Source organism: Carassius gibelio, chromosome A16 (assembly GCF_023724105.1).
Source record: "Carassius gibelio isolate Cgi1373 ecotype wild population from Czech Republic chromosome A16, carGib1.2-hapl.c, whole genome shotgun sequence".
In the NCBI taxonomy this organism is placed as follows: Eukaryota; Metazoa; Chordata; class Actinopteri; order Cypriniformes; family Cyprinidae; genus Carassius; species Carassius gibelio.
In genome coordinates this window covers 4,818,996-4,842,818 of record NC_068386.1, presented here as the reverse complement: position 1 = coordinate 4,842,818, position 23,823 = coordinate 4,818,996, and the positions used below count along the sequence as shown (strand labels likewise).

At 35.0% G+C, this 23,823-nt stretch overlaps 1 protein-coding gene across 16 annotated transcripts in view; it reads right to left on the bottom strand.

The window, feature by feature from the left end:
• Positions 1-23,823, bottom strand: part of LOC128030996 (regulating synaptic membrane exocytosis protein 2-like) — a 139,674-nt gene that overhangs the window by 6,151 nt on the left and 109,700 nt on the right. For 11 of the 16 annotated variants that reach the window (XM_052619145.1, XM_052619149.1, XM_052619150.1 and 8 more), the window contains one exon: positions 19,004-19,248. In XM_052619145.1, the coding sequence (XP_052475105.1) occupies positions 19,004-19,248 (245 nt within the window). Of the gene's footprint in view, positions 1-1,975; positions 2,670-19,003; positions 19,249-23,823 lie in introns of those variants that run through there. The other 5 variants (XM_052619157.1, XM_052619147.1, XM_052619161.1 and 2 more) reach the window with 2 other exon arrangements.

Below are 23,823 nucleotides of genomic sequence, written 5' to 3'. Positions count from 1 at the left end.
TTAATTACTTATCTTTTTAATTATCTAAGGTTTCCCAATGTATGCTAAAGAGTTGTCACTATAACAAATAGGAAGAAAACATTTTTGAAATATCACACCGCACATTCTTTATTAATGCCCTAAGTTGCAATGTTTCCTGCCACCTGTAAACCACCTACAGTTAGAGTAATGACTATATTACTTTGCAAAACAGTAGTTTATTCCCATTATTACGATTCATTGCACAATTTTTCCCAAGCAATAAGTCACCTGAGGCTAAAATCACTGTTAAGCTGTTAAATGCGTTCTCTTGTTGCTTATTGCTTTATTTACTACGTCTAGATGTCCAAAATTGATGCACACCCTGTTCTTTTACTGCCTAACACAAATGAGGATGATGCAGTAATGTGAAGGCTACTCAGAATGCAGAACCCATTTTCAATAGGTAGGAGAACGAAGGCTGGCTACAGGAAGCAGACATGGCTGAGAGTAAACCATTCAATCACAGGTCACACACGGCAGGCTTCATTTTCTTTTCATTCAATGTCATCCGCCTCTGCTTTCGGCCCTGAGACTGAGCTGAACACAAGAGGATGACGAACATAGCTGCGGTTGTGACCGTCCTTTTCTGTACCAACAGCACAACTGTATAATAATCAAGAACTCCTAATGGTTGTGGTCTTGTTGAACTTGACCGATAAAAACCCTAGAAACAATGATGCACAATGTCAGAAGACTCAATTCAGTCATCCCTTAAACTGACAGTCTGCCCAAAAATCTCAATTCTGTCATCATTTACTCACCCTCATGTCATTGCTCCAAACCTGTATGACTTTCTTTTTTTAACAGAAAACAAAAAGATATTTTGAAGACTGTCGGTAACCAAAGAGTTTGAGTTCCCCTTGACTTCCATTGTACTTTTTGTCCATATAATAGAAGTCAACAAAATCTGTTGGGTTACTAATATTCTTAAAAATATCTTCCTTTGTGTTCCACAGAAAGAAGTCAGTCATTCGGGTTTGGAACAACATGAGGGTGAGCTGTATTAAATAATGACAATTACATTTTTGCGTAGACTGTCGCTTACAAAGCTCTATTAAATGATGTAACACAATCTTCCTGACAGATAAGCACATTTTCCTCCCCAAATTGTTATTTGAACTAAATAAATGTATTATTAAATGAAAATACTACAAAATTAAATTGTAAAATGTTTATACATCATGATGGTATTTGTGTTGTACTGCCTTTGTTCTTCTGTTGTTGTTGTTGTTTTTAAATTAGCATAAATCACTGTATTACAGTATTATTCTTGTAGTACAATAACAATAATAACCAAAAAAGTAAAATTAATTAAAAGTAAAATTATATTGACAATTTGGGGAGAAATGTGCTTAATTGTAATGAAAAACAAAAATCTATTTCCTTTGTTTTAGTTATTAAAATAAAATATAAAAATAAAATAAAATAATAAAATAAAATAGAAAAAAATGGTGTGAAATGTGACCTGGACATCTTATGAGATTCACTCAGTGATGAAAATATTAATGTATTAATTAAAATCTGGTTCCACCTACACATCACACAAAAAGTATTTGTTCTGAAAGATATGAAAGGTCATCTGATATTTATTTATTAACCTCTATGGCGGCTGAAGGGGGAGAAAGACAGATGCTGGAGAGAAAGAAAATCAAACACCTTCAAGGTCATAACACATGACGATGCTTGAGTCCCACCAAAACACAATGCATGACTATTAAGTGCTTTAAAAACTGTCACAGTAATTTATGCACAATAATAACTATTTTCCTGACAGCCATGCACAATTATTCTCATCATTTCTGTAAACTCCACCAGAAAGCAGAAATTAACATGAACCAAAATAAACATGGATAATACAGTTGGTATGCTCTATAAAACCAAATATCCTGAAAAACGCATAAACTCTGACATGCAAGATGCTCATTTGGACATCTCCATATGTGACACATCTTACCTCCATCTTCCTCATCGAAAGAATTCATGCAGGGGAAATAGACGGCCAGCGCTTCGAACGAAGCCGACAGACTCATTCGGCTCTGGGAGCGCTGCATGCGCCCGCCGGTGCTGCCCGAACCTGTGCTCGTGGTGGATGTGGCATCGTGGCTTTGCCTGCCCATGTTTACAGCCGGGCCGAATGGAGACGATGCTGTAGTGATGAGACTGCTGACGATGGGCTAAACTCAGAGTGCAGAGTGCTCTTAAACAACATTTAAACTGCAGCGGATGCAGGACGGGCTCTCGCTTCAGTCAGGGTTGGTTTTGGGTTCTTCAGCTGGAGAACGTTCAGCGTCGACTGATCTCCCTGGAGTATGCAGCATTAGTGAGCGCTCCTCAAGCCATCTCCTTTCTAACACGTGCAGGAGGGGGAGGAGGCGGAGCATGGCTCCTTTTCTTGCATCCTCTCCCAGCCAATCAGAGGCAGCGGTGGGGCTCAGCACTTCAAATGCTCCTCCAGGCACATGAGCTTTACCCAGAGATACTGCAAATGTGTGTGTGTGTGTGTGTGTGGTCATTAGGAACCTGAGCACCTCTTACCCTGACTGTCCACATCCCAGTCACCCACAGTTCACGTGATAAACACACACACACACACACTTGCATGCACATAGGCTGATAATTCCTCCTTTCTCTTCGGCTCTCAAATAGACAAGATTTATTTCACCGTGCTGACGTGCATCTTTTATCTCGGGCCTCCACCTCTCTCTTCACTATCTCCCAGTGTAAATGTTTACCACAGAAGATGCCCGGCCGCAGAAACAGCTGAATCACTGCTATCCCAAAAACAATATTCCTGCAAAATGCATTGCAAATATTTTCTTAGCCATAAAAGGAATAACAGCCATATCCAACCACTTTCAACAGCCACTCAAGGCGTCACATTCAGAGAGAAACAAGAAACTGTGTCTCTAATGCAAGCTAAATTACTAGATTTTAGGAATATGCTAAATTTACAAAAATGATAGCAGGGTGCGTTCTAGGACAATGCTATGTGATTTCTAGAGTGTTATGAAGCTCAAAATCACCCAAAGTCTCTATGACATGATCCTCAGTCTTTAATGCTAAGGACCTCTTTCCTAAAACAATGACAGCTATGAATAAAGACCCATTTATACTATATTTTAAGGCTGTTGCGATTCCTCGATTAAATTAGTCACCCCCCAGAGGACCTCAGATGATGCTAGCCCTGAAACAACATGAACTACCAAATTTTGCTATAAGTTTGATTGCATCAAATAATAATTGCTGTTAATAGTGTTCATCGTCTGTTTGATTAAGTATTTAATAGATTTTTCCGTACATTTCTGCCATATGCACATTAACTGACAGTCACTACTGATAAGCTACTACTAAATATTGTAAAAACTTAATTTTCTGTTAAGTTGCTTTGCAATGATTTGTATCATAAAAGTGCTATACGCATAAACTTGAATCGAAGAACTTGAATTTAATTGAATTTAAAAATCATAATAAAGCATAATGCTATTGTGAATTTACAAAGGCTGTGATTTTGTGAAATTCATAAATGCGCTAAGGGTTTAATATGCGCTTTAATTATATGTCTGTAGTTTACATGCATCAACACTAACATCATCATTTACATGCACGGACCGTCTCAGATGAATATTATAATATTATAAACTTTATAAACAAATACTTTGTACAATTTGCGATGATGCAATTAATGATGCAAAAAAAGAGTTTGAGACATTTTATAATGTTATAATATTCATCTGGGAATGTTGTGGAGCATTTTAATACGATTTATAAGGTACAGACCTGCACCAAAACAGGAGAATACATCATTATTTTTCTAAATATGTGAACTGTTCATCGGGTATGAAAATAAAAGTTTAAACCCTTGCTCTGAGTTTGCAGGTTTTGATGTCCACATGTTCTTGTTCAAGAAATGACAGCAGCTGTAGCATTTCTTGACGTGACATACAGCCCAGTATGGTGATCCATACTCAGAATTTGTGCTCTGCATTTAACCCGTCTAAAGTGCACACACACACGGCAGTGAACAAACATCGTGAACACACACCCGGCGCAGTGGGTAGCCATTTATGCTGCGGCGCCCAGGGAGCAGTTGGGGGTTCAACGCCTTGTCACAGTATTGCCAGCCCGAGACTCGAACCCACAACCTTAGGGTTAGGAGTCAAACTCAAAACAAGGATAAAATTGCGCTGTAAACAATTGCTGCACTGTTGTAGGCAATTGATATAATACATAAGTTATTATTGTATTGTTATTATGTATTTCAACAGTTTTGTTCAATAAAACCATGATAACTTGCTTGCAATATTTTATTTGAACCAATTATTATTGCCTTGTTATTCACCTAGGTATATAAATATATATTTTTTTCCACAAAAAATATCAGATTACTTAATAATTAGAATGAAACTGACAGACTACAGGATTAAAAAAATAATCGTTACAGTGACAGCACTATTGTATTTATAAATTAATAAAAAGTCATGGTTAAAAAAAAAAAGGTTCTAAAATTAAATAATTGGATTTCTTCGTGCTAAAGGCAGAAGAAAATATCTAAATATTATCTGCAAAATATTTAAGATGCATTAAATAACCTACCTTTGTTCTGCTACTATTGTAGTATTAGATAAATAAATGTGCAGAGAAACATTTCAAAAGGTGACAGTGATGAGGAAAATCTAATGTTTTTTTTAAAAAAACAATGTGCACATTTTACATATATATACACTGAAGACCGTATTTTGCATCACGGGAAAATTACATTTTATAAAATACATTTTAACAGGTTGCAATAGAAAACAGTTGGCTTAAAACACTTCACTAAAAACCTTAAATTATTAAATAAAAAAATGTATGACAAATATTTATGCACGCGCACACACGCACACACACACACACACACACACGCACACACACACACACACACTGTATATATGGTGTCTTCCATATCTGAGTATGTGTTATGTATCTGTCACTATTGTGGTGTGCTTTCTGGTACTGCTCTGTTCCATTATGATTCATTTTGACTTGTTTATGGCTCTTTGTGAGGTCTGACTTTCTTCTAGCAGACATGAAGGAACATAACAGGGTGTACCGCTACTCCCAAAACCTGCCAGAATGCACTCTCATCCTGATTCACTACTAAATACGAGAAACAGCACAGGGGGCAGAGGTGACATCTCATCATCCTCATTAAACACAGCAAAAGGAAGGAAGCATACATTACAGCCTGAACTAGCCTAAACTAGACAATGACTGTGAAACTCACCAAGACTGACAGCCGGAGAATGGAAGACCCAAAGCATTAAATGCTAAAGTCAAAAAAAATTATAACAACCCACATGTACAAATTGGACAATCTCAATAAAGTCTCCTGTGCTATGAAAGTGCATCCTCTGAAAAGATAAAAGTTCCCTTGGGTTACCACACTTGGGTCCCAACATTCTCAACATCTCTAAAATGTCTCTATTGCAAGCAGTTTAACTAATACTTAGCACACGACTTAATAATTCTGGGAAATGTTGATTAATGATTCATGATTCACATTAATGCGGTCTGGTACTTACAAGCAAAGAACTACAATATAAACCAGATGTAGTCAACACAATCAGTCATAAGGGTTAAAGAAAGTGCGAGGATGAGAGGAAAACATTTATGAATCAGTGTATTCAATCAATCAGCCACTACACTATAATGGCTATTACAAAACTAATACAGATATCATCACTGGACAGGCTGTACCACAGCTTCCTTCGTACAACAACCACTTTATCATTTGCATTTCAAATAAAAAAGCCTCTTCATAATGTTTCCCCCTGCCAATTTCCATTGAAAATATCTATTCATCATCTACACAAGTTGGTCACAGTAATTCAGTAAATGGTTCAAGGGCTTCAAGTGGCCTACAGTCCCATTATTTACAAAAATGTCAATTGTGTAGAACTATGGTTTAAAACATTGTACTTTAAAATGCCAATTTGAGGTGAAAAGCAAATGTTACTCAAGACTAGTTTCTCTGCACTAGAAATTTCTTAACTTGTTTAAAGTGACCAAATAGATTAATAAACATCTTTTACATGAGAATAGCAGAAACCTTCCAAATCTTCAAACACAGACTTGCTTTTTTCATAAGAATTCTCTCTATCTCTCTTTCTCTCTCTTTTAATGACTTTGTGTCAATTAAAGAATGATGGTGTAATGAATATATATATATATATATATATATATATATATATATATATATATATATATATATATATATATATATATATATATATATATTTATATATATATATATATATATATATATATATATATATATATATATATATATATTTATATATATATATATATATATATATATACACACACACACACACACACACAATATTTACATTTTTTATGATATTTTAAATATAGACAAATTTAAAAAAAGGGATATTTAAATTTTAATTCCCATAATATGATTATCTATTTGTATAAATCATCAATATATCAAAAACAAAGCCCATATCGACATGTGAAACAAAAAAAACAAAATGAAGAAGATCTTTGCAAATATGAGTTGAACCATTATAGATTATGATGTCCATATCAAACCAAATTTCAGATTAATAGAGGTCATCAACAGTCTCAGGAGCCTCAAATTAACTGGCACTCAACTTGAACATGAAAACAGTCTGCTCACGTCTAAGACATGAGAACATCTGAAAGGACTGGAATTTAAAGAACGTCACATGTGAGAAGAACATGAAGATGTAATGACCTAGCAGCGCGCCATGAGATCAGGCAACAGTGTGTGAGACTGATGATGTTTTGATCAGCTCAGACAGCCGTGTGTAAACGAGTGTGTGTGCGGATAAACATTTCTAATGAACGACATGTTTACATCCTCTCATACCTGCACTATGTCATGTAAAAGTCATTAGCACATGAACTCTTGAGAAAGCACTGCAGAATTGGAAATCTGCAAAAAACTCAACAAAATGATGCAGAATATCGTCACTTATCCTCATCGACTGAGTGTGCATTAAAAATCAAGGAAAGGTTTGGGTCATACTGAACCACAATAAATAAATAAATAAATAAATATAAATAAAATGTTTTGCATTGAGAAAGTCATGGCTGTTTTATATCAGTATTTGCATGACCATTAAACATCCCCCAAACTCTAATTACCATAATGTGAATAATAATAGTCATAATAATTATTTTTATCAACATTAACTAAATTCAGCACAGCAAATACCATCATGATATGTTATTTCAATTACACTTTACAAATGTTCTTAAATAAATAATAAGAATCATGGAATAATATTTTATATAATACCTTTTATATAAGTTATAATGAAACTTCAGGTGAAAATCCATTTATTTGTCATTTAAATCAAGTCAAAAAAAAAAAAAAGAAGAAAGAAAACCTTTTGATTTTTATGTGAAATATGATGGAAAAAAATAACAGGAAAAACAATCCTGCACATTGTCATAGGTTTTCACAAGTTGCTGGTCTGGGATGTGAAATATGACCGGGCATTTCCCGACAGTTTTCACAAGATTCACCTTTAAAAATCAAAATATAAAAAAATCTAATAATGAGACGGGTGATTCAGATGGAGTGACGACCACTTCCTCTGTCAGTGTGTGCACAGAATAAACTCTTTAGTGCTTTACTAACGGCTCAGATTGATAGAACTGGCATCTGTGCAGCTGACTGAATGTCTGCATAAACCTGGGGTCACCAAACTCGGTCCTGGAGGCCTGTTGTCCTGCAGAATTTAACTCCGTCTTTCCTTAACAGACTTAGTCATCATCAGAACTGAGGAAAAAGGAGAGCTGAAGATAGTTTGGTTTTTCCCTTCAACTGCTTAGTAACTCAAGTGTCAGATGAGGAACAGGATCACTGGACTTTTTCTTGTGAGCTTGTTTTTGAAATACGGAAGTCCATCTATGGCTGAGTCTTAGAACACAGAGACATTCATGAGACGTTCACTCAAGGACAGCAGACCCAATAAACAAAGACTGACTGTAGTGAAGTTCTTTGCCAGTAGCATCAAAAGAAAACGGAGAAAGCAGCAGCACTACAAGATGTTAGAGATGATGCAACACAAGCAGAAAATATGAACACATATTACTAAAACGTTCAGTTTCCAAATGCAATTAGTCATAATAAGACCTCTTTGGTGTAATAGAATAAAACTAAAATTACCATACTAATGTTAGTCAATTCTTAACAAAACTAAAAATCTAATGACATGCTATATTAACTAATTAATCAAATTAGCTACTTTTCAACAATCCACCAAGACCATTATCAGAAATTTAGCTGATTTCAGTAGCTGATTTCACACATTTACATATCGGGGCATTTCAGTTTTTAGCAACATAATCTGTATTGATGAATGACAATATTAACATATGGAAGGTTAGAGGTTAGTCAGTCATAATCCTTGAAGAAATAATTCACAGTCCATAAGATGTAGGTGAGTTTGTTTCTTCACCAGAACAGATTTGGAGAAATGTAGCATTACATTTTTTGCACACCTCTGCAGTGAATGGGTGCCGTCAGAATGAGAGTCCAAACAACTGATTAAAAAAATAAATAAATCACAATAATCCACAAGTTATCCACACAAGTCCCGTCCATCAATGACTGTCTTGTAAAGTGAAAAACTGCATGTTTGTTAGAAACAAATCCATTATTGAAACGTTTTTAACTTCAAACAAGTCCTCCATAATATTGCTTTCGCCAGTGAAAGGTTGCCTCATCTGAATCAGGAGAGGATTGGACTCGTGAGGATTACTTGTGGATTATTGTAATGTTTTTATCAGCTGTTTAAACTCTCATTCTGATGGCACCCATTCTCTTTTATGATCAATCTTTGATAGCCTGAAGGTGCGCAAAGTTTAGCACATTTTCATTTTTGGGTGAACTTTTTCTTTAAAGGTAAACTGTCAGTTTAAAACTACGCAACAAGGAGAGAGGGCAGAAAATCTTTATGAAAAACTAAATTTTTTGGTACAAGATGCCTTGAATAACATTAAAAGTGGACTTCATAACTGCACAAAATACAACAACATGCAGTGTTTCATCAATGTATCTTATATTTCTTAATAAAGGAATGTGTAAATGGCAGAGGCTAAAACAGCTAAAGCAAAGTACACCGAAAATCTCATTTAATAAAGCACAGTCAGACCGTAATTAAGCCAACATTGTATCTTTGTAAATCTGGTTCATACAGCTGTGCAGCATCTGATCATCTCTGTCACCATGGTGACACCCTGGAGGATGTGTATTATCTTTATCTTTACAACCAATGATCAGTGAGAAACCCATGATGATCATCATTGACCTGACCTTAAAAAGCCAAAATAGCACATGCTTTGTGAATAAAGAGAAAATTCAACACATTTTTTTTTTTGATTACTTGAATGTTTTCTGTGATTGTTTGTGACCTGGAAATCTCAATTTAATTTCTTTCCTCCCTGGTAAAACTGTATTACCATGGTGGTTCTTTAAGGGGTCACGAAGCACTAGAACACAACACTATGCTAGTTACTCTGATTTGTTCTTCTTGGTTTGAACTAAACGATAAGTCTGCAGCGTCTCGTAATTATTCATGAGACTGTGTGATCTAATCCTATCAGAAGGCATTGTCTCATCGTTAATTATGGCATGGATTTTTCCAATGACAGGCACTTCTTATACCCCTTTCTAGTCCAAAACAAGTGTGCTAGTATTCATTTAAATTGGCTATATCATATTTTTTATTTTATATACAAAACACAGTTCAGCTTTTTATGATAATTTCCCGCCCTCTGATCCTTCTAGTTACACAGGCTTTTTTGATGCTCTAATATACTTTCATACGTAAAATGTGATTATTCATGGGCTGTAGAAAAAAAGAAACCAATACATACTTAATGAAATTAGTCTAAAAACTTTTTAGACTAAGTTTTGAGTTTATCTACTATTGCAGTATTATATTTTGAATTAGATTTTATTTTTAGTCATTTTACATGCTTTTGAAGTTTTATTAGATTGGTTTTATTTTTAGCTTTAGCAATTTTATTACTTCAGCTTAAATTTATTTTGAAAACATACATTTTTATATTTTCTATATTTCATATCAAATCTTTATATTTAATTTGAGCTTTATTTCAATCAGTAAAAAACATTTTTAAATAGTTTTAGTTAACAATAACAACACTGTGATTCTAGCGCAATGGAAATACGTTTTTGTAACTTTGTGTTATCCTAGACAAATGAGTTTAACACAATCTTCTTCTTTTTTTCTGTGCAAAATAATTTAAAATTTTAATGTAAATCTCACTACATACAACTCAAACAGTGGCCCCTATAAAAAATTTATAAATGTATATATTTTTTGTTCATTTATTAAATCGCTATAAGAACTTCTCAAAGACAGAGGACGCGTCTGAATAAAACTTTCCTTCTCCAAACACTAAATTTAGGGTTTGCTGAACATGATGTCTGCAGAAGAGATGTGACATTGTGCGTATCCAATGAGTCCACCAGACAAGATCTACAAGAGAACTGAGCCGGCTTATCTATGGCCACACACACTCACAAAACCCCACTGCGACCAATTACATCCTCGTCAAGCCAAAGCACAGCGCTGAGATCAGAGCTCAGAATAAGATGAATTACCGCTTCATCTTCACCTAGCTTTGCTCGTTTCCAGGATCGACGGAAGGAGAGCCGTTCATTTGCATAAGATCTAGTGAGGGGATGAGAGGGGGCCGTGGAAAATCAGATCAGAGGGAAAGCTGCAGATCACCATGGCTACAGAGAATGTGACTTGCTCTGTGTCTGTCAACCAGGTCTGTCACAGTGGAAGATACTTGTGTGCTACTTTCTACAGCTGCATTTCACCATACATGCCTTCTGCAAAATCAAACTCATTAACTTTTGAGATTAATAAATGTCTAATCTAGTTAACAACAATTTAGGACAATTTACTTAATTAGACCATGTTCTGTATCATGTAGCCAGATTTTTGTCAATAAATGAGAGCATGAGTACCAAAATACCAGAGGATTCAGGGAAAATATAGGCAAAAATATAAGTATGTTGCCGTGATATTATGGTCTGTTCTGATTAGTAGAGACTTATGTATGTCAACCAATAATTAAAATACAACTATAAACATAAAAAATAGTAACAAAGCTAACAAATAAATAAAGAGACAATAAAAGATTATAGAAGAACGCAAGGTTGTGGGTTTGATTCCCAGGGAGCACATGCTAGGTAAAAAAATGTTAGCCTGAATGCACTGTAGGTTGCTTTGGATACAAGCATCTGCTAAATACATCAATTTTATTTAATTTAAATTTTAATTATTTACTGACAAATCTTTTCTTTGCATATTTCACTGAGATATAACCAAGTATTTAACATCCAAAATGATATGCAGAAGCTTTAGCATCTGTCAAGGGCAGAGATATATGGTTATATGCAGACACGTGTCTGAAGTGTGGCAAGAAGGAGTCGACGTGATGTTCATGATCAGTACACAATGTTTGTTTTACCAGAGGATGGGTTTCATATGCTGTTGTGTCAGGTCAGTCTGAAAAGTTCTGACCATGTCAAGCTGTGAGTGACCTTTGCTGGGACAAGCTCTAAAACGTTACAGGCTGAAACTTATCTGTCTGGAACCCTTTGTCTGTTTAACCTCACGTTTATTATAACTTGTAAACACACTTGCGAAATGACAACTTTCCATGTGAGCCAAAGGTCTGCTAGCTCCCAGTGTATTATATAAATAAAACTAGTTAAATAAAGTTCACAGACAAACTTTGAAGTTGGCTTGAGAAAGCACTGTCTGAAGGTTTGAAATAGCTTTGAAAAGCTTGAGAATTTACATTTAAATTGTTGAAACTGAAGTAGGCGTATCCCTAGCATGTTGCTAGCATTTTTCTAGCATCCTTATCGTGTTGTTAGCATTTTGCTAACATGATTACCATGTCACTAGCATGTTTCTAGGGAAAATGTTATCTTATAAATAATAAATTTAAACCACAAATAAAATAATAAATAAATAAAAAAACAGAACTCAACATTTTAAGAACAGATACAAGGATTTTGCGAGCATTCACATTAGTTTAATTTTATCTGAGATAATAGTTTAACCATTTCTGTCAGGACACAAAAATGTGCCTCTCAAGTAACAAATGCTTTTAAAAAATGTGACGCCGAAGTGTTCTGTATTCATGGGAATAGAGTAGCATGTATCTGCTCCTAATCTGGTTCAGTTAAACAAGCAGTCCAACAAAACGAGTCCGTCCCCTGTGATGTGCATTACCTTCCATCTGCCCATGCCCAGTGCATGCCATCTACTCATCTGAAGTCCCTTCTGCTCTGCCTCAAACTGAATTCTCCGGAAATGGACTGGGGAAAGGTTTTTAAGAGCCACTCGCTGAAGCTTTTCAAGTTGGCACACTATTTTTCCAGACTATTCATTTCCCAAACCAGATTGGTAACAATTGAACACAGCATTAATCCTCAGAAAAACATGCAGCATGGAAAATCATCTATAAAAAGATCTACAAGAGGCAAGCAGTTATTCAAAGAAAGTATTTTTAAACGTGCACGTGTGTGTATTTAGAAACAGTGAAAAGCTAACGCCTCCTGAATCCCTTTCAGCCCAACACATGCAGTAATATGGAAACCCGCTGCCCTCTACACATTATGAAAATGTTGTGCTACCTTGCTACGTTACAGAGCAAAAACCTTTTTGAATCAGAAATGCTCAACACTTTACATTATAAAAAAAAGTAAAGGATCCAACAGGGTGTTTTTTTAGCAAAATGTTCTCAATGGAACAATCAATGCCAATAAAGAACTTTTAAGAGTGCAATTTTGATAAGCAACAATAGGATTGCAGTAAACTTAAAAACACAAAAAGAGATTCTGTAGCGTGCGCTAGCCTCAATGGCTACTAGAGTGAAAAACCACTTCCTTGTCTGCGAAACACATTCGGATAGGTCTCGCTCCTGTAGCATATGAGCCCTCCATGAGAATCATGGAAGCTCAAGTGGCTCCAGGACTGAAGGCTGAGGGCACACGGATGAGATTACATCGATTACACTGATGGGCACACCAGCGGTTTCAACTTTCCCCTGGATGCATTAGGTGCCTTGTGGGATTTTTGAAAATCTATCATAGTGCTGCAGAGAGAGAGAAAGAGATGCTCCATCAGCTTTGGAATTGGGATCTTTAGTATCTTCCTACAGGACAGAAAACTGTGAGACTCTCAATATCTCAATTGTTTCAGCAGTGGGCCAGTACGAAATGGAGATTTTTCAAATCTGCTACTCAAATTTAGCAAAACACTGCTGGCAATCAAAAGTCAACTCAAACTTCAAAATCCAACAAAATCTCACAAAACCAAATAATCTGAGCTAACGTGTCCTCAATAATGTTATACTTTTGCACTCTTACTGAAAACAGCTCTCTCAAGGAAAAATCTGAAAGTTGATTTATTTAAATGAAACACAACTAAGCGCTAGATCTGCATGATACATATGATTTTAATTGTGATCATGATTGATGCTTCTCTCAATTAGCATCTGTGAGCAAGTATAATCATCTGCGATATTTGCCTGGTTATGTATCCGTTTTTTTTTTACATTTGCATTATCTTGCACTGATAACAAGCTTCCATAAGCTTTCATTCACGTGGTTTGCCACTAACTTCTGTCACTATGAAAAAATACTAAAGATTTATGTAAAACACAAAACTTCTACTGTAGCTTGTCATACATTAAAAAATATAAAATGCAGGAAATGTAATAATTCCCTTTCTTTTTTTTTTTGTGTTATTTATATTATGTAAGTGGCTAATTTGACCCACATATTTTTATTTCTAGAGGCATATTTTCATGGAAAAATTTTTTTGCATGACTATTTGTAGTGAATATTCGCACTCTGAGGTGCAAATATATATATTTTTTCATCATTTGTACTTACATAATTGTACAATAAATATATATATATATATATATATATATATATATATATATATATTTTTTTTTTTTTTTTAACCTGACTCTTTAGCAATTTGCCTATTGGCTTTCCAAAATGCATCTGTGTCAAAACTGTGTGAAATGATAAATATTCAAGAAATACGCATCACACAGATGTTTACACTGTTTTATGCTGTTGTTTTAATAAAAATAATAATAATAATAATAAAAACCTTAATTTGCAATTGTTGGAGTTAATACCAGAGACTTCAAAGGTTTATCCTTTGAGACAATTTTCTTCTTGTACTAGATTTCATGTAAAAAAGTATGTTTATTTAAATGCAAATTGGCATTCTCTTGATTCATACTTATGTAAAAGTGTAATAATTCTGATGCAATATAAATGACCGTAATCGTGATTAAAACTTTTGAGCAAAATAACAATTATCATGCAGCTCTAAGACCTTTTGAGCTTTAAAAGAGCCATATCTAAACCAATCCAATCTTGTGTACTGTGTTTTGTCAGAGTGAGCGTATAAAAATCAGCAGAGAGCACCGAACATCAGGTGTTTTCATCTGCACCTGCAGCTCTGGCCTCTTTGCTGACACAGATCTGGAGGCAGGGGAAGATCAGCAGAGGTTAGATGCAAGATGGTTCTCCATGGAGTCTGAGTATAATTACAAGAGAATTCAGGCCTCGTACACGCCGATATGAACAATCGTGCACCATAAATCAGAGCGATGATTCAGCTTGGTCATGAATAAAACCGCGAGGCTTCAGCTCCATGAAGCTCTCTCCTGCAGAACTTGTCATCAAAGATTAATTAGAGAGGTCCACAGGACTCCAGCGGTCTCTTATGGACACTCACAGTGCTGAGATACAGCGATTTAACCTGGAATATGAAGGCAAATTATTTCATGTAAATACAAAATGGACAAACTAAAATAGTAACAGCAATGATGCTACAATGCTCTGTGCTAAAATGTGCTCACTGTTGTGCTGCTTAAGATTTTTGTGGAAAACATGATGTAGGTTTCTTGACAGGATTTCTCATGATTCTCGTCTCATGAACTGTCTTGAATAGAAAGTAAAAAATTATCTGAAATTTGAAAATTCTTAAAAATAAATTGGTCCCTTTTAATCAATTTACAGCATCCTTGCTGAAGATACTGTAAGTCTTAATTTATTTTCAAGTAATCTTGGGTTCAAAGTAACACAGACTGACCATGGTGCCCCTCGTAATAAAATAATACAAATATAAATAAATAATGCCCTTGCAAACCTGAATGCATTATAAAACTATGAGCGATAGCAAAAATAGCATAACTCCAGATAAAGATGCACACATGCATTTTCTACAGTGTGTCTTAATCTGCATGCACCATGAAATAAGTCTTCATAGTGAAAAAGAAGTGAATTAGACGTAGAAGACAACAGTCTCAAGAGATCTTCAGCACAGTGTGTGTATGCACATTTCACACAAACACACAAAACCATAGTTTTACTCCGTAAAGGCCTGGAATAACCTCTTTTGGAAACATGTATCTGTGCAATATGAGTCGGACTCGGCTTTGAGAAAAAGGCCAGGGATTTCAAACGCCTGCATGCGCACGCCACCTAAAAGCTCTTCCTGAAAAATTGATACGCTCTATGATTCACATCTCGTGAGGTGGTGTTATTGTTCAGAGCTGCACATCTCAGCCAGACCCAATTTCCTGTAGTCTGTGAAACCGCGCTTTCACTGTATTGAGCGTGACACTGAGCAGACGGCTCTCTAAAGCACCAAATAAAACAGCACACCGGACCTCAAAACCAACATCCATTTCTCACACGTTTGGTTGGAATTCCTACTGTTTCAAATTTTTCTCCAAACAGAAGAAAATCTATCTGGTCTGTTTTGTTTCTACTATTTGTTAGATATTATAAGCATGAACTTTATTGTTATGTAAATTACATGACATAATACATAAAAAATTATAGATTCAAACAAGATATGAATAAAGTTTCCACAATATACAAAATGTATCAATATATACTGTATGTTTATAGTACTAAAATTACTAAAACCAAAATTAAAATAAAAACAAAAGCTGAATTCTAAAAGTTCAAATATAATTGCACATGCAGCATCTCAAATGCTGCTCTGGCGCAGCATTATTATTGTTAATTAAATATGAAAAATTGTTTTCATGAATTGCAATAAAACTGAAATGAAATAAAAGATAAAAACTAGATGAAAATCAAAATGTATCTGAGAGATGTTGCCTTTGCAACTAAATGAAATAAAATAAATTGAAATGATTTATTTAAAATATTTTTAAAATAAAAACTGACCTTAGAAAAAAGTCAATTCATATTAATGATACTAATAAATACTAAATCTGGCAACAATTGCGAACAAACAATAAATTACATTTAATAATTAAAAATAATAATAATAATAAAGTGACTTTACTCAGTGGATACAACATCCATTTCTCTATTTGTTTTTGCCAATTTCCCTGAATTCACAATTATTGTTCTCTTGAACACACTGGATGCTTTAAGCACAAATTGTTTTTGCAATATTTCGATTTTCTGCAAGAAATAAATTCACAATTTGAATGGAAAGATGATATATAATATATGACCATAGCATTACACCACATATAAGACGAGAACAACTCTTATGCAAGAAATGCAACAGCAAAAATAATACTATGCTGCCAAATTTCTTCCAACGACGACGACAACAACAACAAAGCAACTGTGTTCGTACTCTTTTATTTATTTTTTTTGCAAGCAAAACACTGTTAATGGAAGGAGGCTTAAAGAAAGACACAACACACCCCACGAGATATGACAGAGTGCTACGGCCCCTGGCAACCAGCCCAACTTATTAAAAACACACTGCCATGTGCAGGCTGAGCACGAGCCGTCTGATGGGCTGTGCTCATTTCTTTGGGCATGTGATCTACCTGCACGCCACCATCCAGACCTGAGCCAGCTGGTGGCAGCCAATGAGGTGATTAGAGGATGAGCGTGGGCATAGAAATCCACTGACCTCAGGATAAACAGACTGACATTTTTAAAAGATTGTTTTTATCAGCTGCCCATTGACTCCAACAGATGAGATAAACATGACCACACTAGAGAATATACTCACGCTCCTTAAGTACAGCAAACCATGGAAACTCTGGACAGACTGAATATGGGAGAAATGATGCGAAGCAGAAATCAGTAATCTATAAAAGAAGGTGTCTTAGAACTGCTGTGTACTGCCAAAACATTAGCATTGAATTAATAATGTATTCCATTAAAAAAATGTCTTTGCGATGATACCGTGGTACAATGGTGTTGTCAGATGGCTATAATGTCCAATACCATGTTACTGATTTATTATTATACTACATGTTATTTAAATGGTAATCCAAACTACTACAACTGCTGTCCAAAAGTTTGAGGTCATTATGATTTTTGTAATCTTTTAAAAAGAAGGCTCTTATACTCACCAAGGCCAAAATTAATAGATTAAAATATATTTGTATATTATTATATTGTTTTTCCTCCGGGATGCTATGATGAACAGAAAGTTCAAAAGAACAGCATTTTTGTTAAGAAATTTTTTTAAAAATCTTTTGTAACATTTTAAACTGTCACTTGTCGACAATTTAATGCAACACTGATGACTAAATGTATCACATTTCCTAATATCGATTTAAAACCAAAATACTTTGACCAGTTGCGTAAACCATCTTGTGTATGTACCATAATATTTATTATAATATCACAGAATACCAGAGTTAATTCCCAATTAAATGTTCATAAAAACAGGTACAGTAACAACATGGTACTGTAAATGTTTGAAAAATTATGTTTTTCTGGACATGTACTATAGTAATACTATGATATTTTCATGAAAATCAATATACTGAATGTGAATATATTCATAAAGCATGGAATTTACATTGTACAACAAGGTACTTTAAAGAGTAATATTTCCACAGTACATGTCCAAAAAACAAGGCGATACAATTTCGCATACAATGAGAATAGAGTAAACTTACCAAGAATAAAGTACCAAAATGTGCCATGTTTTTTTTTTTGGACCTGCTTTCTGCTCTTTAGTGCCACATAAATACAATTCAGCGCCATGGTATATATATCAAAAGTACCATGGTATTACCGTCTGATGGCTGTGAGATACGCTTCAGACTGCAGCACCTGAGAATAAAAATCATCAAGAGGGCAACAGTGATGCTTCATTGACGGCTCCTTCCAGGGTTCGAACCTATAAAGTACCAGCCCAGAGCTTTAACAATCCTAACTGCAATTAAATATTAATGAGCACTTTAAATCAGATACCAAACAAAAACCATCCAGCAACGTGTCATTTCAAATAAAACAATCATAATGCAACAAAAATATTCAAACTTTATGCACATCATCGACAAGAAGACTTGGTATTACTATGATAAAATACCATGTTTTTGGACATGTGATATAGTAATATCATGGTATTTTGATACCATAGTACTTAATTATATGTAGTCAAAGAATACCATAGTATTGCGATGATAAATGTCCAAAAACATGACATTACCACAGTATATGTCCAAAAATCACAGTGATATCATGTTACCTATGGCAAATTAAACAATCATAATGCAACAGCACAGAATGTTCCGGATTTTAACCAGCTGGTTAATAATTAATTGCACACTCGACTGAAATGAAAAGCTGCAAACAGTTGTCACTTTAGAGAAATGGCAACAGAAAGAAAGAATGGTGTGAAACAGAGGGTCTCAATAATTTTGGCGGTCCTCGGTCCTGCTCCGACCCAATTTACACTTTTGAGAAACAGGCGGGTTTAACAAATGTTATTAGGTTTGTTAGAGCTGATACAAAAAAAGTATGCTCATTAAAGGGTTGAGAAGAACATACAGACAACAAATGTAAACTAAAGGACGCTTAGTTAAGAGACAAACATGAAATGGACAGATGTTATTGGACTCCTACCTGTCTGGCCGAGCTGCGATGCGCTGCGGCTCTTTCGGCTCAACCCCACGACCGCCGCCATCTTGGCACCGATACTGGAGCGCCGTTTCTTGTCAACGGTTCCCACCAGGCTCACGGCCGTGTCCGACTGGCTGCCGTCGGTCTTCTCCAGACTGCACATGTCTCCGCCGATGCTGGTGCTCTTGGTCATGTTGCCCCCGGCCGCCGTTCCCATTTGCCTGTTTTTCATTTTGGACGTAAATTCACTGTCAGTGATGGCCCAAAGAGGAGAGACAGAAAGAGAGGAGGAGAAGCGGTGGAAGGGAAGAGTAGAGGATGGATGGAGGATGGATGAATGGATGGATGGATGAAGAGAGAAAGTAGAGAGATAGGTAAGTAGAGGGTGAAGGGGAATGGAGACTCAGGTCAGAATAAGGTCAAAGCCAAGGTTAAAGGGTTTAGGCCTCCAATCAGCTTATGCTGCTTTACGGGAAAGTTTTGGGATGGGCCTAATGTTCTAGATGTTAAGTTTAAGTAGTCTAACAAGTAAACAGCGTAAAATAAAGAACATGCGCAAGTTATTTATTCAACTACCAACAGACCGTCAATCTACAATGTTAAACAACCGTCGCTAGCTCTCTCAATAGTGCTTATTCTCGTGATTCTATTCTATTCTATTCTATTCTATTCTATTCTATTCTATTCTATTCTATTCATAAATATTTTGCAGTGTACTGAACACATTGAAAAAAAGTAAAAAATGTTAAAATGGCTAAAACTCTTTAACTATTGAGTAGATAAAAAAAACTAATAAATAAATACTCAAAAAAGAAAGAAAAAAAGCAGTATCCAACAACACAATGAAAGCCTCAATTTTTAACATCCCCTTCTTCGTTTATGTTTGAATGGATTACCAAAAGTTAATACACTTTGTAAAAAATTTTAAAATAAATAATAATAATAAAATCATGTCACAATGTAGCATACTACTGTTTGACTATTGTTTTTTCATGTGATACTTTTCAAAAATGTATAATAAAATATTTAAAATTATTAAGTAATACAATAAACTTTATTTAATAAATATTAAATAAAAATATCATAAATAACAAAAAATACAAAATGCTACACATGAGTCTGACATAGCATGTTGCTAATGTACCAAAGCAGTATATTTAAAGAATAATAAGCATGTAAAATACATAGCACAGAAAGGTATAGGAGAACAACTTAAAATGTTGTAGAATGTAAGCAATAATTTTCCACCCTGATAAAATAAATTCTGCTTCCCCATCGTCTTGAATGAACTTGAGCTTGTGGTAATGCGTTATGGGATTGATGGGAGCATGCCTATACTGCCTAAAAATGCTGTTTAGCAGCTCACTGCGAGTCACAGCTCACACACTTCCAGTAAACTGTTCCTAAAAACAAAAAACGTTCACCCATTTCATTCTAACTGATGTGAACAATATCTCAGGCATGAATCATTCAGTGAAATGACTGCGTTTGATCTGTTAAGTTCACTTATTCAGCACTGAAATGCATGCTGCTCTATATACCACACAGGCTGGTCTCTATTTATCTATCAGCATGAAAAAAAAATGAAAAAAAAGGACACGTGTAAAAAGATTAGTATCTCACGTGGCTGTGAGCGAACTGTGAAGTGAAAAGACAAATGACTTCCTGGGCAAAGGATCCTAATGAAATCTTAATGATTATAAATGGTTTTAAATGATACACATCCAGCCATAGGTCTGCTCTTCTTCATCATCAATGCGATTAGAGCCAGAGAAACATGTGAGAGAAATCAATGAGCTCTGACATGTTCTTCAATTACTACTATTAGACTTTTCAAAAGGCAGCTCTGTCCATAAACCCTGCTCAAATACAGCCGTGCCACATCAATCTATCTGTAATCTGCTAATCTTAGATCCTAAAACATTTGGGACTGATATATTTCTGAGAAAGAGTGGAAAATACTGTTGTAGTATCAGTATAAATCACTACACACGCTACAGTAGTGAACCATTTATCCAGTCAAATGCACTGAGAAATCACACCAAATAAATCACATTTGAAATCTCTTTCATGTATCAATTCTTGTGGGATTAAACAGAGACCTCTGTGATTTATTTTTTCTTTCTAATTTGTTCCAAGCAAACAGCACTGAAAAGATACTCCAAAATTATGGTTTGTTGGATTCAAATGATGCATTCAAATGTTGATTACAAAATGCATGCACGTGTTACTTTGCCAAAGCGGCTACAAGGGGTGCAATAGCAAACTACAGGTCAAAATGGCATTTTGTAGAATCTGTTTTGAGTTTGAGGTCTACTGTTATCAATGTACAGCAATACAACTGAGCAGAATCAATTGTGTAGAGTATGTTTCTTGTCTGATTATAGCGATACAAGTCTCTGGGGAAAATCACAACCCAACACAACGTCCTGAGAGTTAAATCACGGCTCTAAAGAGATACTATTCCATTGAGTGATTGATTGGACGGGATGATGCCAGACGCTATATTTATCATGCAGACAGCTCCCTCCAGCTGCGCTGCACATGAGACTCTCATATTTCACGGAGAGAAGTGTTACACCGCCGCAGGGCTTCAGATTGCCATTACCCTCCTCTCATCACTGTAATGAGAACGGCTCAAAGTGCTGTGTCCGACACAAAACCCAGATGGAGATTAACACAGGATGCCAATTTACTAAATCTTTCATGCTGCTGTGATGACAAGATACATCTGTCTCTCTGGATTATGTCACACCACCTGATTGACGGAGGGAATTATCCGTACTATAGGTTGCAAACAAATTCACAAAGACAATAAGAATAAGACTTATGTGGTTGTAACTTAACTTAATAACTGTGGTTGTACTTAATGGTTTATATGGATCGACAAGGACTAATCTGTAGTTTGAAAACCTGGCCAAAGGTTTGAAAAAAAAAATATATATATATATCTATCATAATTATATTGAAATATGGACCTTATCTGCTCTGCATTAAAAAAAAAAAATACTTATTAGCTTTGATTCTTTGAAGTAAAGCTCCAAATGAAGAAATCAGCACCTTGAAATGTTGGCCTTACAACATTGGCCTTAAAAATAAATAAATAAATAAAATAAATAAAATGATAATAATAACAACAATAATAATAATAATAATAATAATAATAATAATAATAATAATAATAATAATAATAATAATAATAATAATAATAATAATAATAATAATAATAATAAAATCATTGGGCTTGATTTAATATTGAATTAAAATATAAAATGAATTAAAGACTTATTGGGTGTGATAAAAATAATGTAAGATTTTATTTTTATTTTTTAATGCCTATGTAAATAGTATAGCAGGAAGGCAGCTCACTAGGTTTTGGAACAGAGCAATAGTTTTCCAACTACGTCCTGATGACAATATCAGCTCATCTAATTTGACTTCGATCACCTGAGCTCCACCTCCAGCCAAAGTGGACATCTCTCTACCAAAGGCCAAAGTCTCCATCCAAAGCTTCTCCTGATGGTCTGTCAGGAGGTCTTGGCAGATAAGGCCATCCCTCAGGCAAATGTCTCTCTGGGGATGTTTTTTACTCATTCACAGCTGAACAGACTGTTCCTTTTTCATGCAGATTTTGCTAAGTGAATTTTCATTTAGGCCACGATGTACCTTTACACCAAACAAAACCTGCATGATATTTTTGTGTTCACGCAGTGGCTCAGGTCCATTTTCTTGATTTAGAGGCACTCTACACCTCAAATTTGGACCACTGAAGTGCTAAAACCAGAGTAAGCATAAAACATCCTCTCTCCTTGACGGAATGTGCATGGTTTCAGGTTTTCAGGTTCATTGCATCGCCTTGCTATGATAGCTATGCAATGTGTAACTGTAAGAAAATGCAACCATACCTTCAAATTCGCAACAAACTTCAGGTCATTATGCAGGTTCACCATGAAATGTAACTCGCATAATGTCTGAAGCGTGCGACCTGTATGAACGCATCATAATAACATACTGTGCAGGGTGGGAAGGGATGCAACAAATATGGTGATAGAAAGACAAAAAGAATACGGGCACCATCCCTGTCCTTGAATTTACAGTATATAGAGGTGGTGATGCAGACAATCAGTTTCTATGGAAACAGTGCCGTGGGTCCTTGGTGTTTCGGTTAATTGTCTGTCTAAATGAATGCAGCTTATTAAGGACTACAAATTTAGTTAAGGCATGAAATTCAAACACAACCACTATAAATACATATTTTTTTCATGTCAAATACACAAGGGCTCTGATACCCTGAATAAAATAAAATCTGCTCTTGAGCTGCACACTAATAAATTATTTTAATTGTTTTTTTGTTGTTGTTTTGCTTTTTGAAAACTGACATCGTGGAAGTGATGGATGTGATGGTCTTCATTTCACAATCATAGGGAGGAAAAAAGTTGGTTTAGCTTAAAATGAACAAACACAAAACATAAATAAAGGATACATTTTAACATCCTCTCCTTAAATTTAGTAAATGAGGAGAATGTTGCAAGCTCAGATATGTCAGCAAACATGGGTCATGAATATTGAGTTAAAAATAAGGGAATAGCACAAAAAAAAATTCTCACTTCTGAAAATGAGATGCTGATGATTTGATACAAAGCAGAAAGTCAGCATTAGTGTCTTATCGCAATATCAGAGCAGCTTCAGTTTCACTTTAACGATGAAGTTGAATGAGATGATAATATTACCATTAACATATATTCTTTAAATATTTGAAGAGTTGTCCATTAAAAAAACACATTAAAAATAACAATTATGTTTTCTGACCATATTTAAATACT